At 39.7% G+C, this 26,266-nt stretch overlaps 3 protein-coding genes across 8 annotated transcripts in view; all 3 read right to left on the bottom strand.

Annotated features, from left to right (window-relative positions):
* Positions 1-491: 491 nt before the first annotated feature.
* On the bottom strand, positions 492-6,987 carry entpd2b (ectonucleoside triphosphate diphosphohydrolase 2b). Of its 2 annotated transcripts, XM_058617864.1 has the most exons (9): positions 6,752-6,983; positions 5,726-5,843; positions 4,925-5,075; positions 3,870-4,029; positions 3,556-3,786; positions 2,624-2,896; positions 1,653-1,772; positions 1,202-1,339; positions 492-1,115 (listed from the first exon to the last, which is right to left on the bottom strand). In XM_058617864.1, the coding sequence occupies exons 1-9, from the start codon at positions 6,869-6,871 to the stop codon at positions 861-863; spliced, it is 1,566 nt and encodes a 521-aa protein (XP_058473847.1). In that variant the 5' UTR covers positions 6,872-6,983; the 3' UTR covers positions 492-860. The 2 variants fall into 2 exon arrangements, with proteins under 2 accessions (XP_058473847.1, XP_058473849.1); XM_058617866.1 differs by lacking the exon at positions 1,653-1,772 and having other exon boundaries at positions 6,752-6,987.
* A 1,414-nt stretch (positions 6,988-8,401) lies between these two features.
* Positions 8,402-10,105, bottom strand: LOC131446649 (tripartite motif-containing protein 16-like). Its single transcript, XM_058618032.1, has one exon. The coding sequence runs from the start codon at positions 10,079-10,081 to the stop codon at positions 8,402-8,404; it is 1,680 nt and encodes a 559-aa protein (XP_058474015.1). The 5' UTR covers positions 10,082-10,105.
* Positions 10,106-10,728: 623 nt separating this feature from the next.
* The window catches only part of grin1a (glutamate receptor, ionotropic, N-methyl D-aspartate 1a), a 37,772-nt gene continuing 22,234 nt past the window's right edge, over positions 10,729-26,266 (bottom strand). For 2 of the 5 annotated variants that reach the window (XM_058616909.1, XM_058616911.1), the window contains 6 exons: positions 25,215-25,324; positions 24,756-24,901; positions 24,501-24,551; positions 20,839-20,865; positions 19,819-19,929; positions 10,729-15,222 (listed from right to left, as the gene is read on the bottom strand). In XM_058616909.1, the coding sequence (XP_058472892.1) occupies positions 15,154-15,222; positions 19,819-19,929; positions 20,839-20,865; positions 24,501-24,551; positions 24,756-24,901; positions 25,215-25,324 (514 nt within the window). In that variant the 3' untranslated portion in view covers positions 10,729-15,153. The remainder of the gene's footprint in view (positions 15,223-19,818; positions 19,930-20,838; positions 20,866-24,500; positions 24,552-24,755; positions 24,902-25,214; positions 25,325-26,266) is intronic. The other 3 variants (XM_058616912.1, XM_058616913.1, XM_058616910.1) reach the window with 2 other exon arrangements.

Genomic DNA, 26,266 nt, shown 5'->3' with positions numbered 1-26,266 from the left:
AGAATTTGGTTTAAAATCAAGTGTTTTTATTACAATAAAAATAAAATGAACAGTCTTTCTCTGTTTAGTCTATTTATGCGATAATTATAATAATCTACTTTTGTAGTAGATTTACTGACGTGTTTTTATAGTTATTGTGTTTTACAAGATAAAAAAACACAGTAAATCAGGTTTTAAAAGGTCAAGTAGTGTAAATAGTTTAGTGTATATTTTTTAAAATATTATTCCTCGTCAATTCTGCCGTTTAAGAAAATCTTTAAGTTGTGAGACGTTTATAAACTTCTTCTTATTATAATAATAATAATAATAATAATAATAATAATAATAATATAATGACAATAATGTTTTAATCTTTAAGTGTGAACGTGTTTAATGTGTCACCTGAGCAGTGATTTCATTGTTTAAAATAATATTTATTGGTAATTTTTAACGTTAAAAACTAAAAACAAACGTTATTTATTATTTTCTAATTAAATTAGTTACACAAAAATAAAAAAAACATCACTTTAATACTTTAAAATCACATTTTCTATAACAAGAACAAAAAAGGTATATAAAAAAAATATATATACATTTAAACCCCCACCAGAGGGCGCTGCTGTGTTGTGTTGACTCTGAACTTCAGCACGAGACTTAAAAAAAAAATAAAAGAAATATTCTTAGTCTGGTCAAAAAAAATCCTTAAATTTAGCGTTTTTCCTGATTTGGGGAAAAATAATAAAAAATAATATTTCTAAACATATTAAAGAAAAGTTGTTAATAAAAGGAAAAGGAAGATGAAATGACTACATTTTCATTTCAGATCAAACGAGATGGAGTTCAAAGAACACACACACACACACACACTGCTGCTGTCATGTCTAGACAGGGCCTTCACTGTCCTTCTCTTTCTTCTCCTCCTCCTCCTCCTTCTCCTTCTTCTCCTTCTTCTTCCCGTCACAAGCTCGCAGTAGAATGATAAGCAGAGCTGCAGCCAGCAGGAGGCAGCAGAGAGAGACGAGTGTGGCCCACGAGCCAAGGGTCAAGGCCTTCCTGACCCCCGCAGACTCGGCGGGCAGCAGGTTACTCAGACTCAGCATGTAACCCAGAGCCCAACCCACCGAGGTGTCGGCCGCCTGCAGGAGCAGGAAGGACTTTTATTTCAAAATAAAACACACCTGAAAACAAATGGATGAAAATAAAATAGAATATGATTTTGGACCTTTTTCTGGAAGGAAATGTGAGGAAAGGACGCTTCGTCGAAGCCGTAGCCTCTGGACATGAGGACATTCATGAAGACAGAGGACGCGCAATAATCCTGGAGACGAGGTTTGGACTCACCCGGAGCGAGAAGCAACATCTGAACCACAGAGAGAGAGAGAGAGACAGAGAGAGAGAGACAGACAGAGACAGAGAGAGAGGGACAGAGAGGGAAAAAAAACAACACTTTTCATACAGAAAACAAGATTAACTTTGATTCAAGAACAATACGTTCATTTTTTCATTTAAAGATCAAAGTGATAAAAAAGAGTGTTTAATATTCTTATAACTGTCATGTACGTTATTTCAAAGTGGATCATTTTTGTGCTAAGTGTGAATGTGTAGATTTACAGGATTTTGGATAAAAAAATACTAAATGAACAAATAAGAGCATAAAAAGAGGAGAAGGTTACTTGATGGAAGCTCATTGTGCAAAGTGTCTTTGCAGCTTCCTCCAGTTGTGACAGAGTTTTCACAGGTTTCCCGGTGATTTGCTGCAGGAACGAGTGAGTGTAGAAGAACGCAGAGAAGGCCTGAGCGCGCACACACACACACACGCACACGCACACACACGCACACACACACACACACACACACGCACACACACACACACACACACGCACACGCACACACACGTTAGTAACGATAATGTTTTAAATCATACATTTATGTACAAACTCTTCAAAAAAAAAAGAAAAAGTTTTCTTAAAGTGATATTTTATGTTACTCTTCTCTCCCAACTCAAAGAAGAAGTGGGTGGAGCAGTGCAGGGGGCGTGGCCTGATAGGGACATCTGACATCGAGCTTCAAGAGAAAGATGAATAGGCTCCAGAATTTATAACAAAACTGGGGGAGGAGCCTATAGGACAACGAGCCACGCAGTGATTGGAAAAGCGTGTGATTGGCTGATTGTAAGTTCATTGCTAAAATGACATACATTACGTAATGTAATGCAATGTGTGATGACCTGAGAAAGTCAATTGAAAATTTGAATGCAGTAGCTGGTGTTTGACCAGAGGGGGCAGTAGATACACCAGTTATTGAGGAAAATATTATTCTCACTTAATTTATAACAATTTGTAAAGCACTCACTCTCCCACACCAAACCCCACAGAGTTAATCAGTGATTTTAACATCACACACACAGGAGTTGTTGATCCACTGCCGCCTCCATCACTAAGTTCAAATGTGTAAATTCAAACCAAATTTGTTCTGATTGACCTCAGTGACACAAAGTGACCACACGAGGCAGCAGAGGAGCAGCAGCTCCTGTGTCCCCGCTGCTAAAATCACTGATTTTCTCTCTGGGGTTTGGTGTGGGAGAGTGAGATATGGTAGACTTCTTAAGAAGGTTTAAAGAAACATCATGTGTGTGTTTTCTCACCATGAAGCTGCCTCTGACGTTTGGCTGAAAGACTCGGTCGAAGGAGCATTGAGAGAACGGACAGTTGTCAAAAGAGAAGATCTGGGACACGTTGGCCTCACAGAGTTCGTAACGTCCACTGCCCGTCACTGTCACACTACTGTGCCGCCGGCTGAACGAGCTGGGCTGGTACTGTGTCGTACACGGAGACGTGAAGACGCTGCTCAACGTCACAACGCGACTGTGGCCTGCAGGATAACACGGGTGATCCACTGAATCTGAGTAATCCTGACTCTGGAAGAGAGACACAGAGACACAGAGACATAGAGACACAGAGACACAGAGACACAGAGACACAGAGACATAGAGACACAGAGACATAGAGACACAGAGACACAGAGACACAGAGACACAGAGACATAGAGACACAGAGACATAGAGACACAGAGACACAGAGGGTGAGTGGACACATTGCCTCCACACACACACACACACACACTCAAAAACACTGATTCAAACAAAGACAACATCGTTCACAGGTAGAGTTTGGGTCAGTATGTGGTTGTCCACCAGAGGGCGATGTCAAGTTCATCCTGTCCTGCTCAGTACATAAAATCTAAAGTTTCCTTGGCAGAAATGTTTAAATCTTACATGTTAGTACTAGTATCTAAAATATAACAACAATAGTAGACATTTATACATATTTAACTGTTTTATCTCACTGACCACACGAGGCAGCAGAGGACCAGCAGCTCCCGTGTCCCGGTGAGCTAAAATCACTGATCTTAGAGTGAGTGGTTTACAAACTTCAGTTTCCTGTTGGAAAAGTCTGTCTCAGATATCACAGACTTACACTGACGTAGATTTTATTACACCATCCCTTTCAACATAAAAATGATCGTCTGTGAAAACACAGTGAAGATAAAAGTAAAAGTGTATTTTCTTTTTTTCACCTTTATTAAATGAGCTAAGAGTCTCATGAGGACCTGGTCTCGTCCGTAGCACAGGAAGCTGTGTGTGTACAGAGAGAACTCCTGACCGTAGAGACGCAGCTTCACCATGTCCACTTTGTCCTCCACTTCCTCCTCCCGAGTGGCAAATGTGATCTGAGTGGACGCTCCGCCCAAATCAAGCGCCCCCACTGTGGGTCTGCCGGACTTGAACCAACGACCCACGAAACCAAACTGGGGGAAAAAAACAAAAAAAGAATCTAGAAATCTAATGAAGTTGTTGCGATGGAAACGTGAAGATAGTGTGTTTGTGTCACCTTTATGAAGTTCTCTAACAGATAGTTGACGGTGACCCAGCCGTACGCGCCCTCCTCCTGACCGCTCAGCACGGCGGCGCCTCTGTAGCTGAACGGGTACGACTGCATTTTCTCTTCCACGTCCTGCAGAATCTGAGCCGACTGTTGTGGACTGGAGAGACTGCAGAGAGCAACAACAGCAACAACAACAACAACAAGGTCTTCATTCATGGATGTTTAATTCATAATGATAAACGACAACAAAGACAGCTCCTCCCACCACCTCAGAATGCTTGAATATCAATTGTACTTTTGTTCTTTACTTTAAACTGGTGTCACTCTTGTTTTTTCTCAACATTAGAGGGCAGTCAAGTCCAACTCCAGTCGCACTAACATGTTTACATGCAGGAGTAATCTGACTATGAATCACATTATCCAGGTACGTTAGTCTGACTAAGACCAGCTCCATTTTAGTCGGACTAACATGTTTACATGCAGGAATAATCTGACTATGAGTCCCATTATCCAGGTACGTTAGTCCTGACTAAGACCAGCTCCATTTTAGTCGGACTAACATGTTTACATGCAGGTATAATCTGACTATGAGTCCCATTATCCAGGTACGTTAGTCTGACTAAGACCAGCACCATTTTAGTCGGACTAACATGTTTACATGCAGGAGTAATCTGACTATGAGTCCCATTATCCAGGTACGTTAGTCTGACTAAGACCAGCTCCATTTTAGTCGGACAGAGAGACATGAAGTAAAATAAAATAATACTTTTTAATTGTATTTTTTTGCTTTGATGCTGGCGTGTTATCAAACTGTTTTATTTGTTTCAAACATGAAACAAAAAGACTTTAAATGGACAATGAAATAAAATATCTTCAGTATCTATGACTGAAAATTGTCTTAAATAAAACCTGTAAATCAATTAAACTAAATGAATTTCATCTCATTTTTCAAATGTACATTTCATCAGTCTTACAGTAATCTTTTTTTTAATGTAAAATATTTTCTTATTCCGTGAGTGGAAAAGCTGTTGTGATGTGAAACTAAATAAAGACACACTGACTTGAGGAGTCTCATCCCTGCTGTCGCTCCCAGGTAAACTGGTGTCAGGTGGTGTCTGTCTTTAGGAATGTCCTTCACCGCCTGGTCCAGACACGTCTCTAAGCTCCGCCCCGCTCCTCCACGCTCACCTGTGTAGCTGGAGATTCCTCCACCTGTGAGTGAACGAGTGAGTGAGTGAATGAATGAGTGAGTGTATGAGTGAGTGAATGAGAAAGGGAGGGAGTGAGTGAATAGGTGAGCTAGTGAACAAGTGAACGAGTGAGCTAGTGAACAAGCAAATGTGCAAGTGAGTGAGCGAGTCAGTGTATGAGTGAATAAGTGAATGAATGTGTGAGTGAGTGAGTGAGGTTTTTTTTTACTGCTTCAAGTTAAAAAAATTTGATCTTGAGACAAATATTCCAAAATAAAAACTATTGTTCAATATTGACTTTGTTATAGATTTAAAACAAGATGGACGTTTAACACATGAGCTATGTGAGGGATGTTTTATAAATGAATTAAAATTTATAATTAATTAAATATTCTTTTATTGCATCTTATTTTAAACATATAAACATAAATCTCAAATAAAAGGAAGATTCTTCAAATTTGTTTGACGGATAAAAAACATTTTTGGGTCTCGACCCAGACTTTGGGTGCCAGTGCTCTAACAGGCATGTATGGGATTTTTAATATAAGTGTAAAAACATTTGACAATAATATATGTTTTTCCACTTGATGAAGTCGTGTTTTTCCTGTTTTCAGAGTCTTTGACATAAAAACCCTCACACAGGTTTACTGTGTAAAATGTGGCGACGAGTACCTTGAACATGACATTCAGTGTGCTGCGTGACCACGCCTGTGCCGTTGTGTTTGTCTGACGGCCATCTGTAAATATACAGCGCTGTGTGTGAAGAGCCGGCGTCCAGAACAATCCCGTACTTCAGAGAGAAGAAAAAAAGTTAAGACCTTTAACATCTGGAGAGGAGCTGCTGCAAACACAGAGGTCAGAGGTCAACTTTCAAAGAAAAAACCACATTACATTGTTACTGACTGAGATAAAACAAGATTAACTTGAATGACCTGAGAGTGAATTTATCTCACACACAAACACAATCTGCTGAGGGTGATTGTTGTTGTGTTTGACACAAGACGACACACGGTGAACGAGTGAGGGAGTGAACCAGCATGTGAATGAGTGAGTGAGTGAGTGAACAGTGAGTGAGTGAGGGTGTGAGTGAATGAGTGACACACACAATCGCTAAATCTGCTGCTTTACTTTGTAGAAACATAAACCAAACAATAAAACAATAGAATACTGTACTATTCTGCAGTATTTCATTATCTATCTACTTATGGAAATGTACCCTGAATTTGTGTAGAAACAGGAAATATTTTGTCTCCACAGAATGAAACAAAACCCTCCTTTGTTTCCTTTTTTCTCCTCCTTCTGTGTGAATGAGTGAAAGAGCAGCGACAAGATGTTAAAAAGCATCAGAAACCCTGGGAAACAGAGCGGCGAGACAAAAATGAGGGAGGTAAAAGAAGCAGGAGCTGCAGAGGATTCATGCTCTGAATGTAAAAACACATCAAATGAATGGACTTTTTTATTTACACGTGAAAATGAAGAATTTAAAATATTACTAAATCAAATTAGGATTTACTTTAATTTACTCTCTTTTTAAGATCTACTTTTTAACTGTGCTCATAAATGTGTATAAAGCTCATTTAAGCACATGAGCAGATGTTGTTGACACACCCTGATGTTCAAGTTCAGACTCACAAACAAACACAAACATTGAGCTGATTAAGGATTAAGGATTAAGGATTAAATTAAAGTCAGTCTTACCGCAAAGCCCGGACTGTCCTGAACGTCCTCTGTGGGGACGGTCAACAGCAGCAGAGCAACAAGTCCAAAGATCAACAGAGCGACGAGGAGGAGAAGAGGAGAGAAGGAGCAGAGAGCCATGGAGACCAGGACGTCTGCTCAAGACACTCAACAGACTGGATCTGAGGCTGAGTCTGGACTCGGGTCTGAGACTGAACTGATCTGAACTGACAGAGAGAGAGCAAGAGAGACAGAGAGAGAGAGTGAGTGAGCGAGAGAGCGAGAGAGAGACAGAGAGAGAGAGAGAGAGAGGGAGAGACAGAGGGACAGAGGGACAGAGGGACAGAGAGAGAGAGACAGAGGAAAAGTGGCTGCTGCTCCTAGTGATTGTCTTTAAGACGTTCAGATTAAATACACCTGTCATGTCTGTGTTGATCTGAGGAAACAAACTATTAACAATTTGTTTGATCCACCACTGTCTGTAACTACAAAACCACAGCGTCACAAACTACAGGGCTAAAAAAACCCACAGATTAACAAACTACAGAGCTACAAAATGACAGATTAACAAACTACAGAGCTACAAAACCACAGATTAACAAACTACAGAGCTACAAAATCACAGATTAACAAACTACAGAGCTACATCATCACCATCATCATCATCATCATCATCACCATCACTATCACCATCCCCATCACTATCACTATCACCATCATCATCATCATCATCATCATCATCATCATCATCATCACCATCACCATCACCATCACCATCACTATCACCATCCCCATCACTATCACTATCACCATCATCATCATCATCATCATCATCATCATCATCACCATCACCATCACCATCACCATCATCATCATCTGTAATCGTTTGTTTGTCCTGGAACAAGATTTCTCTCCTCAGCTTTTTCATGTTTTTTAATAAAAAGTCTTAATATTATTCATTATAAAAACTGTGATTTGTGGATTTTGTTAAACAAGGAAAATTTGTTTGATTAAATTTGAATTTCAGGACAAAGACTTTTAAATAAATTTACTGGATGAAGTTAACTTCACTTTCCATTTAGTTTTCATTCACATTTATTATACGTATTTTTAAGATTTTATTTTATTTCAATGATGTATTTTTTTGTCTAAATCATCTCTGAGAACTCTTTAAATGATTGGTTTTGTCATTTTAATTGATTAAACGTGTGATTAGTGAGAGTTGTGACTGTGACACAATCAAACCACAGGATTGATGACGTTTTGTCAATTTAACCATATTTTATTTACACTTTTAAAAACAATTCAATCATTAAAAAAAAAACGGTCAATTTCTCCCTCTGTGCGTGTGTGTGTGTGTGTCTGTGCGTGTGTGTGCGTGTGTGTGTGTGTGTGTGTGTGTGTGTGTGTGCATGTGCGTGTGTGTGTGTGCGTGTGAGTGTGAGTGTGTGTGTGTGTGTGTGTGTGCGTGCATGACTGTACACACTAATAAAACTAAGAAACAAAGCATGAAATATAAGCTAAAGTTCACTTATGTTTCAGCACTTTGTTCTGTTTTAAAGCCTCAGGAACAAGAGATTTGAGGAATTTAAACGTAAAACAGAGGAAAAGAAAGGAGAAGTAAAAGTTTAAACTCAGAGTTTAAGTCACTGCTGCTGAAAGAACTCCAGCCTATCTGAGTTTACATAACTCTGCTGTGTCTCCAGATGAAGAATAAACAAAACAAACTCCAGCATAGAGAGGCGCAGTGAACGTGGTCTGGACTCTGTGGAGCAGAGTCATGGTGTCAGAGATTCTGTAGAAGGACAGAAGACCTGCTCTGTGGTCCAGGTAAACTCCAACTCTGGAGAATTTAACATCTGAGACGACAGTCCAGATATTGTTGTGAACAAACTGACAACAGTTTGAATAACAGGCTAAAGCCCAAGATGTGTCACTGAATCCAAATGAAGGCCCTGATCTGCTGATGTTCTTGTACGTCACTGCTACATGAACTTCTTCTCCTGTCCACTTCACCTCCCAATAACAACGTCCAGTCAGACTCTCTTTACTCAGGACCTGAAAACAACCAGTGAATCTGTGTGTGTTGCGAAAATAAGTCTGTTTTTTCTTCTTTAATGTCGCTTTTCTGTTTCCCTCAGATAATGACAGATATTTGTTTGCTGTGTTTGGATCCAGTGTGATTTCCTGTGAATATCCGAAGAATTCAGCTCTGGTCTGTGGTCCTGGTCCTGGCCCTGGTTCTGGTTCTGGTTCGGTCAGTGGAACACCTACTTTAGTCACAGCCAGTGAGATGTCTGTCCACGTCTCGGTCAGGACGTCCTCCAGTTGACCTCTGAGCTTTGCCACAGCCACTGTCACTTCGTCAAAGTGTCTCAGAGGACAGATGTTGATGGTGGACGATGATGGACTGAGTGCTGACAGTGAGCAGTAGTTGAGGAGAAACTGGTTGTGGTCGTGTGTGAGTGAGAGCTGCTTCAGTTCAGCTTCTCTCTTCTTCAGCTCAGTGATCTCCTGCTGAAGCTTCTCCTCAGCGTCTATGACTCGTCTCACCTCAGTTTCCAGCTTGGATCTGATCTGCTGCTTCACGTCAGAGCTTCTCTTCTGCAGGAGACGCATCATCTCGGTGAAGACCTCGTCTGTGTCCTTCACAGCTTTATCAGCAGAGAGAGTGAGAGTCTTCCTCTCCTGTTGAAGCACCTTCACGTCTCTGTCTCTGTCCTGGAGTCTCTGCTGGACTTCTTCTTGACTCTGATCCAGCTCTCTCTGCTTGTGCGTCCACTCTGCTGCAGCTGAGACCTTGTCGTGGTCTTTATGTTCGCCCCTGGAGCAGAGATAACAGATACACTGCTGATCAGTGCGGCAGAACAAGTCCATCATCTTATCGTGACGAGGGCAGATGTTCTCCTGGAGGTTCTTGGACGGCTCCACCAGCTTGTGTTTCTTAAATGCAGGTGATTGATGATGAGGCTGGAGATGTTCCTCACAGTAAGAGGCCAAACAAACCAAACAGGACTTGAGAGCTTTCAGTTTCCTGCCAGTGCAGGAATCACAGGCCACATCTTCAGCTCCAGCATAGCAGTGATGAGCAGGAGAAGCGTGGAGTTCAGTCTTCTTCAGCTCCTCCACTAAATCTGCTAACATGGTGTTTTTCTTCAGTTCAGGCCTCGGTATGAAGATCTTTCTACACTGAGGGCAGCTGTACATCCTCTTCTCCTCCTCTGAGTCCCAGTGGTCTTTAATACAGTTCTTACAGAAGCTGTGTCCACATGTGAGAGTCACAGGATCCTTCAGAAGATCCAAACAGATGGAACATGAGATGTTTTCTCTCTGCAGCTGAACTCCTGCCATTTCACCTCTCTGTCGCCACGACTGTCTGAGTTTCTCTTCCTCAGAACTGGAACTGGTTTAGGCTCTGAAATCAACAACATGTGACGCAGCAGTGGGCGGAGCTCTGGCTCTTCTCACCTGTTGGCTCCTCCTCCCATTGTCAAACTGCAGGTGTGTGTGTGTCACAGGAGATATTTTTAAACGTTAAATGTGATTATAGATTTGTGTCTTTACAAAGTGAGAAGAAAGAAAGTGAAGCTGACTTTTCTCCGTTCATCTTTGTTTAATGACTCTTTAATGTTTGTAATCTCTGAAAACTCTTTAAAAGAATTATATGAACTAGAACATTTTGATCATGCCTGTTTCTTGCTGCCCATTTTGAGTGGATTGAATCTTTAAAACTTGAAGTATTTAGACAAAGTGGTATTTTGGTGGAATCACCCTTTGAAAGAGACTCATAAGCCTTTGGCGTAAGAGGAATATCTAAGAATAAGAAGAAGAAGAAACGCGTAGGATTAGAGTAGATTCTAGCATTGCAGAGCAAGCATAGATGCTTGCTCTGCAATGCGTTCTAATGAGAACTCTAGGGATGCCTTGCTAAAGCAGGCACTAATAAAATGTGTTATTATTTGTTTTGTAATTGATTGGATGAAAAAAAGCAGGATTGATGAGGTTTTGTCAATTTAACCATATTTTATTTACACTTTTATAAACAATTCAATGATTCAATGCAAGATTTTTTACTGGAAAAGGTAAGAAAAACAGGCATTTTCTTCCTGTGTGTGTGTGTGTGTGTGTGTGTGTAACATATAGGACATTCTCAGCTTCATACAAGTGCAGTGCAACCTCCCCCAGGACTATTTACATGTCATTCAGGTGAAAGTTGTGCACACGCGTGTGTCTGTACACGTCAATAAAACACGCATCCAAAAACAAAGAAATGAAAGCAGTGATAATAACACAGAAGCATGCAAAGGCCAGAAAGAAATGATGATAGAAGCTTAAGTTCCTTTATGTTTCAGTACTTTGTTCTGTTTTAAAGTGAGGAAAAAGTGGATTTTTTTACATTGTTGTTGAAGTTTCTGGGGTAAAAGACAGTTTGGGAGACGTGTGGACATAAAGTGCTCTGCAGTGCCCGACACCAGATAGTGTGCGACAGTCATGTCGACTCACAGCAGCTGTTTCTCAGCTCCAGACACTGGGAAACGGCCTGTTTTTGCATCTAACCCAGACAGAAAAGCTTTGACTTTCACCCACTTTCCTTCATGTAAAAGTTCTCCAGCGTTTTTCAGCTCAGGGAAAAGAGGAAGAGGAAGAGGAAGGAAAAGGAGCAGGAGGAGGTTTACATGAAGGAGAAGGTGCTGGTTGGATGAAAAACCTGGCCCTTTGATGCAGCCCCTTCCAGACTGGAAAAGAGAAAGAGTGCTGTGGAAGGAGAGAGGAAAAGAGACCACGCCCCCCAAACGTCACATGGCTTCTCTCAGTTTGGCAAACTCATTTTGGACATAAAAAAAAAAAACTGAGCTTCAGGTCACGGTTTCGTCACAATCTCTCGCTATAAATACAATTAAAGCTTTGAAGAGACGTCCTGACGTGGAAAAAGTCACACATGCATGTGGGAGGCTGGCGTACATACATAATACATACATGTTATAATATACACACATGCTTCCATCTTCACTGGTCGACAAGGTCAGTCGTCGTTAGTGCCGTTATTCATAAAAGTTACATCGTCTAAAACCTTTACACTGTTTATATATATATATATATATATATTTGTCTTTTAAAAACACAGGTAGTTCCTATAGTAGAAAACATTTGAAGCTTACAGTACGCCTTGTATTGCAGTATAATGTTAAGAAATACTAGGCCAATAAATATGACTGTGGCGCTTTTTCATTACCCGATCTGTGCCTGGAAACCCGGTTTGTTCTGAGCGTTAGCAAAAGAGCGGCTACTTCCTGTTAGCACTAATGTGTCACAACAGATGTGGAATTATTACAACTAAAAGGAAAGACACCATAGAAAATGTGTACCTTAGGTCATATGAATATTTTCTGTAAGATAGTTTTTATTTTTAAAGGTTTGAGCAGGAAGTAGAAATAAAGCCAATCTTAGTGGCTCTTCTTTTGAAAGCCAGGGTGAGAGGAAGTGGAATTAGGTAAGATAACATTTAAACGTTTGTGTACGAAGAAAATAAAGACTGCTTGGTCTGATAGGTTAATAGTAAGATAGTAAAATTAAAGATGAAATAAAAGCATGTCATTTGTTTTTTAAGAATAAATATTAAAATAAATATAAATACAATTAAATGTTTTATTTCATTTCCTAGCGTTAGGGCAAAATGTTTGAACAGGAAGTGTATCTTATTTTGAAAGACAGAGCAAAAGGAATTGGTAATATCTAAGGTGACAATATTGACTTTGTGTACAAAGAAAATAAAGTTCAATTGGTTACTAGATTAAATAGAATTGTGATTTCTAAATTCTATATGAATATTTTCTGTAAGATATTTTTTGAGTAGGAAGTATGAAAAAAATAGCAACATTAGTGGCTCTTATTTTGAAAGCCAGGATGAAAGAAAGTGGCATTATTGACTTTGTCTACGAAGAAAAAAAAGTCCAATTGGTTACGAGGTTACACTTTGATTTGAAAATAAATGTAAGTGTTTTGTAAAAATAACGACTGCAACAAATGATAAAATAAGAATTCACCGTTATATTAATATTTTCTCTAAGATATTTTTACTGCCTAGTATTTGTAGTAAAAAGCCCATTTGTGCCCAGCCATGGAAAAACCAGTGGACCAAGAGACATTGTGAGAAAATATTTGAAGAAGGTGTGACCGTTTCAATGTAGGCACTCCTCAAACTGCGTTGAGAATTTTAGCCTCAAAGATTTATACCTTCTGGAAACCAAGAGACAGAACCATCACATTGACATAGTCCAACCCCCTCCTGGTCTAACTGTTAGTGACATCTGATATCTGTTAGCCCACAGAACATCAACTATTGTAGTAGTTCAAGTATATAACAAAAAGTATAAGAGAAAATACCACGTTTTATTTGATCATTTGTTGTCGTAGTGTAAACTAGTAACAGACTGTTGTGAAAGTTCATTATGTCACTGATTGAAATTAGTTTTTCTTTTACCTTGTTGAACCAGTTTGGGCGTGTATCTTCCATCACTTAATGTTAGGTGAGTGCGTGCCTGATCAGCTGTTGCGTGTTGTGTGAGGCGTGGTCTTCAGTCACCACCTGACAACAGGTGATGGAAGATACACGCCCAAACTGGTTAAACAAGGTAAAGGAAAAACTTCCTGTTGTCGAAAAAACAAACCAAAAAACTTTCAATCAGTGACATAATGAACTTTCACAACAGTCTGTTACTAGGTTACACTACGACAACAAATGGTCAAATAAAACTTGAATAAAAACTGAATTTTTTCTACAAATATTTTCTGTAGGTTATTTTTATTCTTAAAGGTTTGAGCAGTAAGTAGGAAAAAATAGCTCTTATTTTGAAAGCCAGGGCAAAAGGAAGTGGTAATATGTAAGAGGGAGCTGTTGACTTTGTGCATGAAGAAAATAAAGTCTGGCCGGTTACTAGGTTACACGGCGGGAATGAAAGATAAAATAAAAAAGTGTGTATTCTATTTTCTATAAATGTTTTCTCAAAGATACTTTTATTTACTAGCATTATGGCAAAAGGATTAAACAGGAAGTAGAAATAAGGCCAGTATCAGCGGCTCTTATTTTGAAAGTCTGGATGACAGAGAGTTGTAATAATGTGTTAAGCTGCATTATTTAACATATTACCATATACACTCCTGAAATTAAATATAAAACATATATAAATAAATCATTTAAAAATATTATCTGTATGATATTTCTATTTCGTAGTGCTACGGCATACGGTTTAAACATGAAGCAGTAAAAAGCCAATATCAGTGGCTCTTATTTTGAAATATGTAAGATGGTGTCGTTTGAAAAGAAAATAAAGGCTGCTAGGTTACACTCCTGAAATGAAAGATAAAATAAAAGCCTGTGTTTTATTTTAAAAGAATAACTACCGAAGTTTTTATACATAACGGTTTCCCGTCATTTGGCACGGACGTAGTTTTCCTATAGGGTGGCAGTGTTGTGTTATAAATGATCGCCAAATCTTTGCAAGAATAAATATATATACGTATTGCATGAAAGGTTTGTATATTTGCGATATTTTGACAATGACGTTTCTATTTTTTACACTCTGCACCTTAAGGACAAAAAATGTACACATTGAAACCTGTTAAGAACTCTTTGTTTTCAATCATATAGACATAATTTTGGCACGGATGTAATTCTTTCTGGTAGGTGGCAGTTTTGTGTTTGAATGGCCAGCGGAAGCCTAAATTCTTTTAAGAATACTAATATGAAAGATAAAATAAATAAGTGTATTTATATTAGAAGAGTGACTACGTAATATAACGTTATTTTACTTAAAATCCCAGACTTTGCTGCAAAAAACCTTTCCGACAGGAAGTTGTCACATTTCGCACGTGTGCAGAATAAATGGGGTTGCCAGGTCAGGTCGTGTAGCGACAGCCCTAATTAGAAGTGATATGTAGAGAATAGCATTTGCACCAGAACTAATTTCAATCTATAAACTTAAGCTCAAACTTAAAGCTCTCTAATCCTAAACCCTTAACAGCTGTTCAGCAAAAGAGTAAAACATCAAACATTTAAGTAAATTCCTGCGAGTAAAGTAAGAGTAAATAAGTACGTTAATTATACACAGAAGGAAAAATGATTGTAGATGCAGAAGAGTCTGATATATATTTTTTTTGTTCTTTTTGTTGTGGCGCATGCTGAAGGATTTTTACAAACATCTAATCCTGACTTTTTAAAAATGAAAACAAAGGTGCAGTTTTTTCCCCAGCCTTTTCTCCAGCAGGCACTTTCCTCACATAGCTCCACCTGCAGGCGGTGAAAAGAAAAGCACCAGGTTTCCCGGTGAAGGGAGCAGGAAAGCAAAGTTCCTGCTTCCTCTCCTTGTTTCCTCTCCTCGTTTCCTCTCTCCTCTGGGAGCGATCGTCTCTTCTCTCCCCAGCTGTCACACCACGGTGCTGACGGATGGGTCCGACAGGTTGAGTTGGCCCGTGATGTCAGTGGGTGGATACTGCTGCAGAGAGGAAATAGAAGAAGAAGAAAAAGAGGAAACGGGGGAAGGAAACAAAAAAATGTCATTCTCTTTCATAAAAATAGCATTTTTCCCTCTTTATATTTATTAATATTTATTAATAATATAAAGCAGCTGTGCTTTAATATTCTCTAACCGCTCTCAGACAGACCTCAGGTTTATGATTTTTGTAAAACATGTCGAGTTAGTTTGGAGCAAAACGTTCCTGAGATCAGCGACAGCAAATCCAAATCAGACTTTTTTTTTTTAATGTTTCCATCCTCAACCACAGCTCAAAAATTCAAATCAAATCAAAACCAAAGCCCTAATTTAAAACATTTGAAAAACCTGTAAATGTAGCTTTTTATTTGAATGTCAGTGACTGCACAGAAAAGGAAAGTTAATATGTATTTCATGAAAGGTTGGTATTTTTGTGATATTCAAAAAAAAAAACTAACACTCAGCACCTTAAAGACAAAAACGTCACTGTATCATAAAATTATTATATTTTCATTCTGAGGTCCTGGTCTCAAATTCATATATTTGACTATGTTTATATATATATATATATATATACATATATATATATATATATATACATATATATATATATATATATATACATCTACTATCTTAATAATAGTGGAAATATATTTTCAAAAATGATATTATGAACAATTTCTTTATTAACGTTTTTTTGTAATTGTTGAGATGGGACATTTTTGTACTTAAGGTTCTGAGAGGGTGTTTTTTTTTTTTTTTTTTTCTTTTCTTTATAAACTGGCTGGGACATAATTTTGAGGAAAATCTTATTATCATTTACAGTAAGGAAAATATTGCATATTTTATGTGGCTTTGATGTAAAAAGAAATTGGGGAAATACATTTTTAATGCATTTAAAGGTTTAAAATAATAGGATTTTTAGTTGCATTTAAGATGCTGAGTGTAACTTTTAAAGGTTGCATGAGTTTTAATTTCCTCATCCACACATTTGAAAACAGCAGTCAATATTTCTAACGTAACCTTTAGTTTGTACTGAACTGAAAAATCCTGCTGTGAGTCGTACGGAGAACACGACTGGGTGACACTTTGCTGCCATGAGTGAGGAGAACAGCGGCATGGTTTCATCTCCACACTCATTTTTAATGCATAAATGTCAGCTGTCATTTTGAGTTTGAGTCTGATTTCAAAGCGCTGTCGTGTCGGACTCTTACGCTTGCGTCCCGCCATCGATGCGCTTCGCTCTGTTTGAAGCACAGAGATTTGAATCGTAGGCGTCTGCAGAGCTGAGAGAGAAGAAACACACTCCCGATTCCCTGCAGGTGCTCAGTTTCTATGACAACCAGCCATTATTCATTTATTTATTTATTTCCTGCTCCTGACTGAGCTGTTCAGCAGAGCTGAGGCGGCTTTTTTTTCTGCCGATGAGCAAGAAAATGAAGCAACCTTTAACAAGAATAAGCTTTAAATTGTTTATAATCCAATTCAATCATAGTCATGTGTCATCCTGCAGGAAGAACCGGGTTCTTTAAACCTAGTGAGCAAGTAAAACACCATATGTTGGTTAATTAAAGGGATAGTTCTTTTTCTTTTCTTTTTAAAGTGTGGCTGTATGAGTTCTTGCCACATAGCCAGTGCTGATTTCACCATGTGTGCCCTTTGCATGCTGGGATAACAGCCTGAAACCTGTCTGCAATCAGGGACACAAGGAGAAAAGTCTCACTCAAATCTGCATCACCTTCAGTCCATGATATCATATCTAGCCTTTAGACAGCTTTTGGAAACTGAAATTTGTGCCACTCTGAAACACGCTCCCACTCCCACACCAAACCTCATAGAGAAAATGAGTGATTTTAACATCACAGCACACAGGAGCTGTTGATCCACTGCTGCCTCCATCACTAAGTTCAAATGTGTGATTTAAAATTTAAAAAGGGAATAACATGTTTTAAGGATATTGTAGACTGAAAATGACATCATCTTTTGTCTGGTTAAAATGTGTTTTCCCTCACGTCCTGACTCAGTCGGTGGTGAACACGCATCAGTCCTTCAAACAACCACACTTCAAAAACCCTGAACTATCCCTTTAAAAGCAATGGCAAAGAAACACTGTACATTACAGCGTTGAAGGACCGGAGAGAGTCTGGCCTCGGCCTCACACAACAGGCAAAGACCTCTGAGATTTTAAGTGCTACTCATTTGAAGCTCAACAAAGCCACGACATTGAAGCGCGAGAGCTTCAGAAGCTGCTGCGGTGATGATGATGCAACCGACACGCTGTCAGATGAGGAAACATCCGCTCTAATCTGACCAGTCGTCTGGAGTCAGGGCGGATGTGCTTCATCTCTTTGACTCGTCAGTTGCATCATGGTTGTCTTACTGCCCCCTTTTTTTCGGGCCTCCTCACGTCCTCATGTCGCTTGAGGATCTGCTAACAGCGCGCCCTGCTGGGGTCCAGAGGACCAGCAGGAGAGAGACACTTCGCTGACATCACAACAGTCAACGCTCAGATTTTCTACTTATTCCATTTAAAGCGTGGCACGAGGACAGAGATGACTTCTTCTTCTACTAAGTCTACGACAGTGAGAGGAGTCGGCATGCTCGCAGAGGGAGAGAGGAGCAGTGTGGCATGTGGGTGAGGGACACTGACACTCAAGGCCATTGATATCCATTAATATAAAAGAAGAACATTGATATAAAATCAAAAATAATGGTCAAAGACTGAAGATGGCAGATCTTTCCTCGTTTCCTGACGACGTTAAAACCTCTTTTTCACTATAAACCCAGCAACTGAACCTTCGACAGGAATATTAACAACAACTGTAATTCTCTCAGAATTCATCAAATCAACGGGGAAACACTTCCAGGGGAGAGAAGAGGCGCTTTGATTTAACGCCTGGAGAAAGAAAAGACAGTTCAACTACAGCGAGAGAGGCTTCATCCACACAAGCATGTTTTCATTTGAAAACTGTGTTTTCAGAGCAAAAAAAAAAAACTCAACTATTAAAAACAAGTCATTTCAACAACAGAGAAGGAACGGAAATAAAAGAGAATACAATCATAATATTAACAGAATTACACATAGAATAAAAATATTAAAAAGAGGGAAAAGGAGTAAAAACAAATATAATAAATGTATATTATATACATATATACACATGTATGTATATACGTATATATACAGTACATATATGTATATATACACGTATATATGCACATATATGTATATATATACATAGATATATATACATATATATTAAACAGATATGAAATAATAAAATAAGTTAAAACAGGATTGGTTTGAAAAAATAAAAGCAAATTAATGAAACATAAAATTAATAAGAAAATTATTTAAAATGTATATAAAAAAATTGTTTAACAAAATAAAAGTAAAATAATGTATGTTTAATAATAAAATAATATAATACAGAAACATTTAAAACCAAAATGTTGAGGGTAAAAAAACAAAAATAAATCACAATTTTTCAAACGTCTCAGTGTGGACGCAGACGAACGACGTGTTTTTAAACCAAAACATAACAGTGTGGATGTGACCAGAGAGAAAGACATAAAATAATAATAATGATAAAAACCCTGTTAGCTCAGCGGCTTCATCAGCCAAACACAGAGTTAGAACACAGGAGTCTGTGCTGTCGCCACACATCGTCATTATCATTATTTATTACTGTTTATGTATTACATCCACGCAGGAACAGTCGAGCAGCCGAGTCACTGCCTCGCGTCACCTTTAAAACCACAAACCAACAGAACTGTGAGGCGAGTGGAGAGAACACTCGTGACACTCTCATTATGCTGCGTCTAAATCAGTCAGATTAAGATGAAGATTAGACAGGGAAAAGAGTTTGTGTCTATGAAACACAATGAGAGTCTAAGGCTTCACAGAGTTTGCTTTTTTTAAAGTTTCCAGCACCTGAAAATCAAACATGCACAAGTCAGAGCACGTTCAAAAAAAACAGAAACAAGAATGAAATTAAACGTGGAAGAAAAAGAAAAGCAAACAATAATTTGATTAAAAGGAATCCATGAGTGTAACCCTGAAACAAGACATGTTAGTTTTCCATTCTCAGCGGAACTGGTCGCCATGACAACACCTTCAAAATGTTGGTATTTCGGGAGGGGAAGAAAAAAAATGACAGAGGGACGAGAGCCTGCGTGCAAAAACTGAAACACAGACGGCGCACACACACACACACACACACACACACACACACCACCAGAATCCACGGTCCAAACCAGAGACACGGAGGACGAGCAGCCCACGACACAAGAGCACCAGCAGATCACATCTCTAAAGAAATCAAAAACCCTAACATGGTTCAGAGGAGCCGGAGCAGCCTGGTCTGACCTGAGCCTCTGCTCTGATGATGATGAAGATGGCTGATCGATGGTGAAGGGACAGACACGTGGCACAGAGGCTGCGCGGCCATGTGGAGATGGCTGAGTGGAAGGATGTGGGCAGAAGAGAAGGACAGAGGACGGACGGAGAGAAGGACGCGAGAAGATAGAGGACAGAGGAGATCGGGGGGGGGGGGGGGGGGGGTTAAAGAAGGGAAGATGTTCTCTTCTCCGTCTCCTTACCGTGTCTTTGGAGGACCTACGTCTCTTGATGCTGGAGGCCAACGTGGTACTGATGGACCTAAAAGAGGCTTTCTTTTTGGGGTCGGGCTCTGCTCTACCACTTTTCCTATCCTAAAATAAATATATGTAGAAACATTATTCATATCCTCTGGCTGAGGTGATCCACCCTCCCAGAAGATGATGAGTGTTTATGGTCTAAATAGAGGGAGGGTCCGTGTGAGAGAGACTCTAGCACTTAGAAGTGAAACAATGCACAAAGAAGAAGAACGAACGGGATAAAGCTCAAAGTTAGATGTGAGAGTGGAAATAGTCTGTTCTCCGAAACATGTGCTGACACATCCACTCAAACCCTGGAGATGCATTGAAATGAGTGATGGCTATAGCGACGATGTCAGTGGGTGTGATTACCTACACGTTACACTGCATTACATGTAAATGTGTTTGCGTGAGGCACTGAGAGCAGTGCACGCCCCCTGCTGGTGTCCTCAGATGTTTAAAACGGGCAGGGTCTCAAAATGGCCGCCAGCAGAGACACAAGAACAAAAAGATTCAACTACGTCAAAAGATCGGAGACTTAAAACGACGTAGATTTTATCACATGATTCTTTCGTTGACTCTGTTGGCAGCCATTTTTTCACTAAGATGTTATGCTAATCCTCCACAGAAGGGGGCGCTCACAGCTCTGACAACATGTCAGTACCTCAGAAAACAGTTGAAAACCCTTAAACTGAACTAAAAGTATTCTGGCTATTGCCTGATTTCGCACTTTGCAGATGAAAGTTCTTCTTAATCTGTGTGACAAGCACAGATTAAAGAATTTGGCTTCACTACGTTTTCTAAAATCACAGCCAGCTAAAATAAAGAAGCTGTTTCCTCAACATAATGAAAATAAATATGGAGCCAATTAGGTGTGGCCCCTCCCTCAGAGCATCAGACGCCCCACAGCTACTCTCAGCACAATGACTGCATGTTTGTGTGCAGGAAAAATTAAAACATCAACTCATATTAAGGTATTCTTACATCCTGAGTCTCTACAGAGGAAGAGGGCTGCATAGAGGGAGAAAAGAAAAATGAAATAAATTTCCATCCACTTGATCGTTATTACTTTAAGAAAATATCCTTAAGCCAAAGCCAAGAGAACTAAACAAAAAATAAAGGTGGATATTAAAGAAATAAAAAAGAAACTAGCAAAGCAAACATCCACATCCAAAGCCAGGCAAGTATAAAAAGTCCAGAAGCCGTGAATAATATCAGTGTGATGCATATCAAAGGGAAAACAACAGTCATTAAAGCCCATTTAAAGTCATTATACCTGAAAGTGGTATAACGGAAATTCACCCCACACACACAAGGGGATGAGATGAATGAGTGAAAAAATGGTTTCCTGCGGAGAAACAACGTTCTCCAGGTGCATAAACACTGAATCTACTTAAAATCTACTTAAAGTTCCAATATCGACTTATCTACTTCAAAAGAATTTACTTATAATTCCAAAATCTACTTAAAGTTCCAAGATCTACTTATAATTCCAAAATCGACCTAAAGTTCCAAAATCTATTTATAATTCCAAAATCTACTTAAAGTTCCAAAATCTACTTATCTACATCAAAAGAATCTACTTATAATTCCAAAATCTACTTAAAGTTTCAAAATCTACTTATAATTCCAAAATCTACCTAAAGTTCCAAAATCTACTTATAATTCCAAAATCTACTTAAAGTTCCAAAATCTACTTATAGTTCCAAAATCTACTTACAATTCCAAAATCTACTTAAAGTTCCAAAATCTACTTATAATTACAAAAAATCTACTTAAAGTACTAAAATCTACTTAAAGTTCCAAAGTCTACTTAAAGTTCCAAGATCTACTTATAATTCCAAAATCTACTTAAAGTTCCAAAATCTACTTATAATTCCAAAATCTACTTAAAGTTCCAAAATCAACTTAAAGTTCCAAAATCAACTTATAGTTCCAAAATCTACTTATAATTCCAAAATCTACTTAAAGTTCCAAAATCAACTTATAATTCCAAAATCTACTTAAAGTTCCAAAATGAACTTATAGTTCCAACATCTACTTAAAGTTCCAAAAAAAGCGTTGGGGGATGGGTTATTGAGAGGGAGGCCCTGTGGAGTGGGCGGGGCAGTGTGGTGTGAATTTCAACATGCTGAAGAAAATAAAAAAATAAAAAAGGCCTTATGGAAGGAAAGGAAGGAATAACAAGGGAGGAAAACCTAGAATAAGTCAAGACAACAAACAAAGAGCATGACAAATCAATGCAGTTCATCCGTTTTCATCAGGTCACATGACTAGGCTCTTTTAGGACACGCGTGTCCCCCTGATGACATGACGTCCAGCACAGGTGGAAGCTGGTTTTAGTGCAGGCACAAATAGTCAAGAGTGTTTGTTTTTCCTGTTGGAAAACGACATTTCATGTTAGTCAAACTGAGAAATCAACAGCTCGTGTTTTCACTTTGACTCTCTGTGTTTGTCTGTGGCAGCTGTGAGAGGTCAGAGGTCAGAGGTCAGGACTGCCGCCTGACCTCTGACCTCTCGTGGCACAGTAAGGAGGATCCACGGCAGCCGCTGTGCGTCTTCACTGACGAGAAGTTTCTCACTCTCAGTACAAACAAAAATCCTTTCTTTCTTTCTTTCTTTCTTTCTGTGAAACAGTAGAATCATGAGCAGTGTTGTCATTTAAAGAAGTACAAATACTTCATTACTCTACTCTTTACTTTGTTATTTGTATTCTTAGCGACTTGTACTTTTACTCCACTTTATTTGTGACTCGTTACTACCAAATAAAATCAGAAGAAGAAGAAGAGTTGCTATTATGGTCTGTATTTATAGACGAATCCGGCGAGCTGTTTGCGTGTTTCGTCCTGAAGTTTTCACTACAATAGGATTTTGAGAGAAAAGTGGAAGAAGAGACGACTTCTAAGTTTATCACGTACAAGAAACAAGGGTATATATATATATATATTATATATACTGTATATTATATAGAAATGTACATTTCTTATGACAGCTGCCATTCAGCCGCACGTACACTGCAGGGAGACGCCACCGCAGCAATGGCGGCTTGTTTACTTCAGGTCCCTTTTCTAGTGTCGATGAAGCTGCTTTACTCTACACTACTTATATTTGTGTTTCCAGCTAAAACAAATGTGATCACAGCAGTGCATCCAAACGGGATTAATGACATCCACGAGCAATCTTCACGCAGACGAGAACAGATTACGTTAGTGCCACTTCATGGGTTCCATCATAACCTCATCAGGCGAGCACAGTGGAGCTGTCACGGCTCATCACACAAATCATCAGTGACATGGATCTAAAACACAGTTTATTGTCTTCCTCAGTCCTTCCCTCCTGTGTGTGTGCTACATCCAGATGATCTGCTGGGATGTCACATCCAGAGATGTTTCTCCAGCGTCACACACACACACACACACACACACACACACTCATCTCCTCTCACCTCCATGAGCTGTGTCTTCATTCAGCGGCTCATTAAAAGTGGTCTAGACCAAAATGAGGCACGGTCAAGTCCGCGGAGGATTTTCACTATTGAGTTACTGGTGTTGCCTAGCAACAAGAGCTGCAGCTGAAGGTGGCGCAGACGAGAGGACTGCGTCGGGGAGTGGGTTGGGTCGAGGTCAGAGTTGCTGGTTCTGCTGAGGAAAGATTCCCCATCATTCGTGACACGACGTCACAGATCTCAACCTTCAGATGAAGTTTCCGAGGGTTGAGAAGTGGATCTGCATCACCTGCAGGTTTCAGGTTCTTCTGCCACAACCTTCTACTTCACAGCAAACGACACAAACTAAAGCTGAAGTCACAATGTCGACATACACTGCCTGGCCAAAAACAAAGGGTCACATGGTTGGAGCGCCTTTAGCCTTGATCACTCACTCATTCACTGTGTTTGCATTGTTTCCATAAGCTACTGCAATCAGTCACAAGATTTATTTGCGTCCAGTGTTGCATAGATTTTTCACCAGGATCTTGTATTGATGGTGGGAGAGTCGGGCCACTGAGCAAAACCTTCTCCAGCACATCCCAGAGATTCTCAGTGGGGTTCATCTGGTCATTGATTATATTCATGTAGTCAGCTGACCATATTCTTTGGGCACATGATGTTGCTGAACCTAGACCTGACCAACTGCAGCAACCTCTTACCTGTTTGCTTAGTTAAATCCAGGGGGCGACTCGGCAGAGTATCTGTATAAAACGCTTTTAACAGAGTTCTGTGTCACTGACACAAATGCTCTGAATCAAGACACAGCTACAGGTGGACACACACGATCCACACCTGCAGGACTGAGGGGAAACTCTTATATGTGACGCTCAGCACTGCGCCGTGTTCTCCTGACTCCTGTCTGTGTCTGTGTGACTGTCTGTGTGACTGTCTGTGTGACTGTCTGTGTGTGTGTCTGTGTGTGCCTGTGAGGAGACCAATGATGAAACAATCAAACACTCATCACTGTCGTTACTCTTTTGTTTTTTGCTTCCACATCATCTGACCTCATGAAGCGTTAAAAAAAAGCAGCAGCAGCAGCAGCTTAGATCTAGTGATTCATGCCATTAACGTGGAGGGTGACTCCGCCACACCACTCGCTGTCTTATCCTTATTCTAACACGGAGGACGTGGAAATGTCCCGAGCTAGAGTGTTACATACTAACGAGGGCGTCCCGGCCGCAGCTTGACTCCCGCAGGTTTCCTTACTCTCCTGCAGGCACACACACAAGACACACGGGGGCGCTGTTGGCCTCTCGGGACTCACGTGGCGGCCGTTTACGGGACTTTATCAGAGGTCACAGTGATCAGGTGACCTGAGCACAGCTGACGACAGCGAACACAACATCCCCGAAGGCTCTGAGAGACAGAAACGACTGCCTCCCCGTCCCCCGAGTTCCCGCTCTGCGTTCCTCACCTGCAGGTTCTTCCTCCAGACGTTGACGGCCGCAAAGGCCAGCTGCATCTGCTTCCTGCGGGCGTCTTTATGGCGTTTGTAGGCGATTTCGATAAAGATGAGGAAGATCCCGGCTGCGATTCCTCCGGCCACCAGCATGAAGACACCTGTGACGGGACGGAGAGAGAGAGGCAGACAGGTGTGAGGTGGTGGTCTCATCTCCACCGCTCCCACTCAGCATGACTGCAGCTTCTTCCCATCATGCTCAGTGGTCGCCCCGCCTGACGTCATAATAACAACGGCAACAAAGCCACAGCACAAGATACTGAACGTTAATACTTCCATCACGCCGACACTAGAACACTGACTTTTACTAAAGGTCTTGGACAAAAAGAGGCTACAGTCACTTACCACTGCAGTTTTTGTCCAATCCCTTTTTTGTCAGTTTTAACGCTCTCTCTAACGCCGTGAGGACCATACCTGCCATGTTTTCAAAGGTGAGTGTGGCTGGGGCATTGCTCCTCGAGTCACACTCCTGGTATCTCACCCAGGTTTTATCTAGGTCTTCCATGAAGCCGTTCTCATGAGAACTGCAGGGGGTCGGGGTTGGTGGGGAGAGAGGTGACAAAGTTAAAACCACGCCGTGCTGACGTGGCGTCCGGGCGGAGGTGCACGGCTGTCACGCACCGGAAAAAAGGGTGTCACGTCACAATAATGTGAGAAAGTTTCAGCGCTGTGACACAAGAACTCATCGCTTTATAACAATTAACTCTAAATAATCTCATTATAATGGGAAATGTTTCATGTTCTAGAGAAACCATGTCTTCATCTATCAGACGTTTAAATAACGCTGCTTATTTTTAGATGTTCCATCACAGAGCGGCTAAAACATAAATGAACGGAAAAAAACATTTTTATGTGCAATTTATTGTGTGCATATATATATATATACATACATACATATATATAAAGTATGTATTGATCTTGATTAAGACAAAGTTATCTTTTCATGAAGTGAAATATTTCATGTGAAAATGTGATCAATGAAATGTTTCACATTATATCTCATATAGTGAAATACTTTACGCCGTAATTGGTAAATTACAGTAAGCAATGAAATCTTTCACATTATGACGACATTAATCAACTTATTAGATGATCATGAAATAGGTCATAGTGTCATTGTAGAGGGAAATGTCCTACATTGCAATTAAACATTTTTTAATGTGAAATATTTCGCTTTATAAGAATTTTAAAGCGAAATCATGAAAAATTCACTTTAAAACGAGACATTCGTGTCATAACGTGGTGAATTCTGATGAAAACATTTTAAAATAGATTAGATGAATATAATATATAATTATAAAATGAAATGTTTCACGATCATGTTATCATGACATATTTCTCACTGTGATGTGATGAATTATCTCATTATAAAGTTATTATGTGATAGAATGTTTCATGCTAAAGGAAAGTGAACGATCAACATTATAATGAGATTATTTATAGTTTTTAGAAACAGGAAGTGCGTC

This window comes from Solea solea, chromosome 19, assembly GCF_958295425.1.
Source record: "Solea solea chromosome 19, fSolSol10.1, whole genome shotgun sequence".
NCBI classification, from domain to species: Eukaryota; Metazoa; Chordata; class Actinopteri; order Pleuronectiformes; family Soleidae; genus Solea; species Solea solea.
This window is presented reverse-complemented; position numbering and strand designations above follow the sequence as displayed.

Excerpts from the sequence above, each read along its gene's own strand:
- entpd2b (XM_058617864.1), bottom strand. The coding sequence starts at position 6,871 with ATGGCTCTCTGCTCCTTCTCTCCTCTTCTCCTCCTCGTCGCTCTGTTG. Across the intron at positions 3,787-3,869 it reads TGTTAGAGAACTTCATAAAG|TTTGGTTTCGTGGGTCGTTG; the intron begins GTGACACAAACA and ends TTTTTCCCCCAG. Across the intron at positions 1,116-1,201 it reads ACATTTCCTTCCAGAAAAAG|GCGGCCGACACCTCGGTGGG; the intron begins GTCCAAAATCAT and ends CTGCTCCTGCAG.
- LOC131446649 (XM_058618032.1), bottom strand. The coding sequence starts at position 10,081 with ATGGCAGGAGTTCAGCTGCAGAGAGAAAACATCTCATGTTCCATCTGT.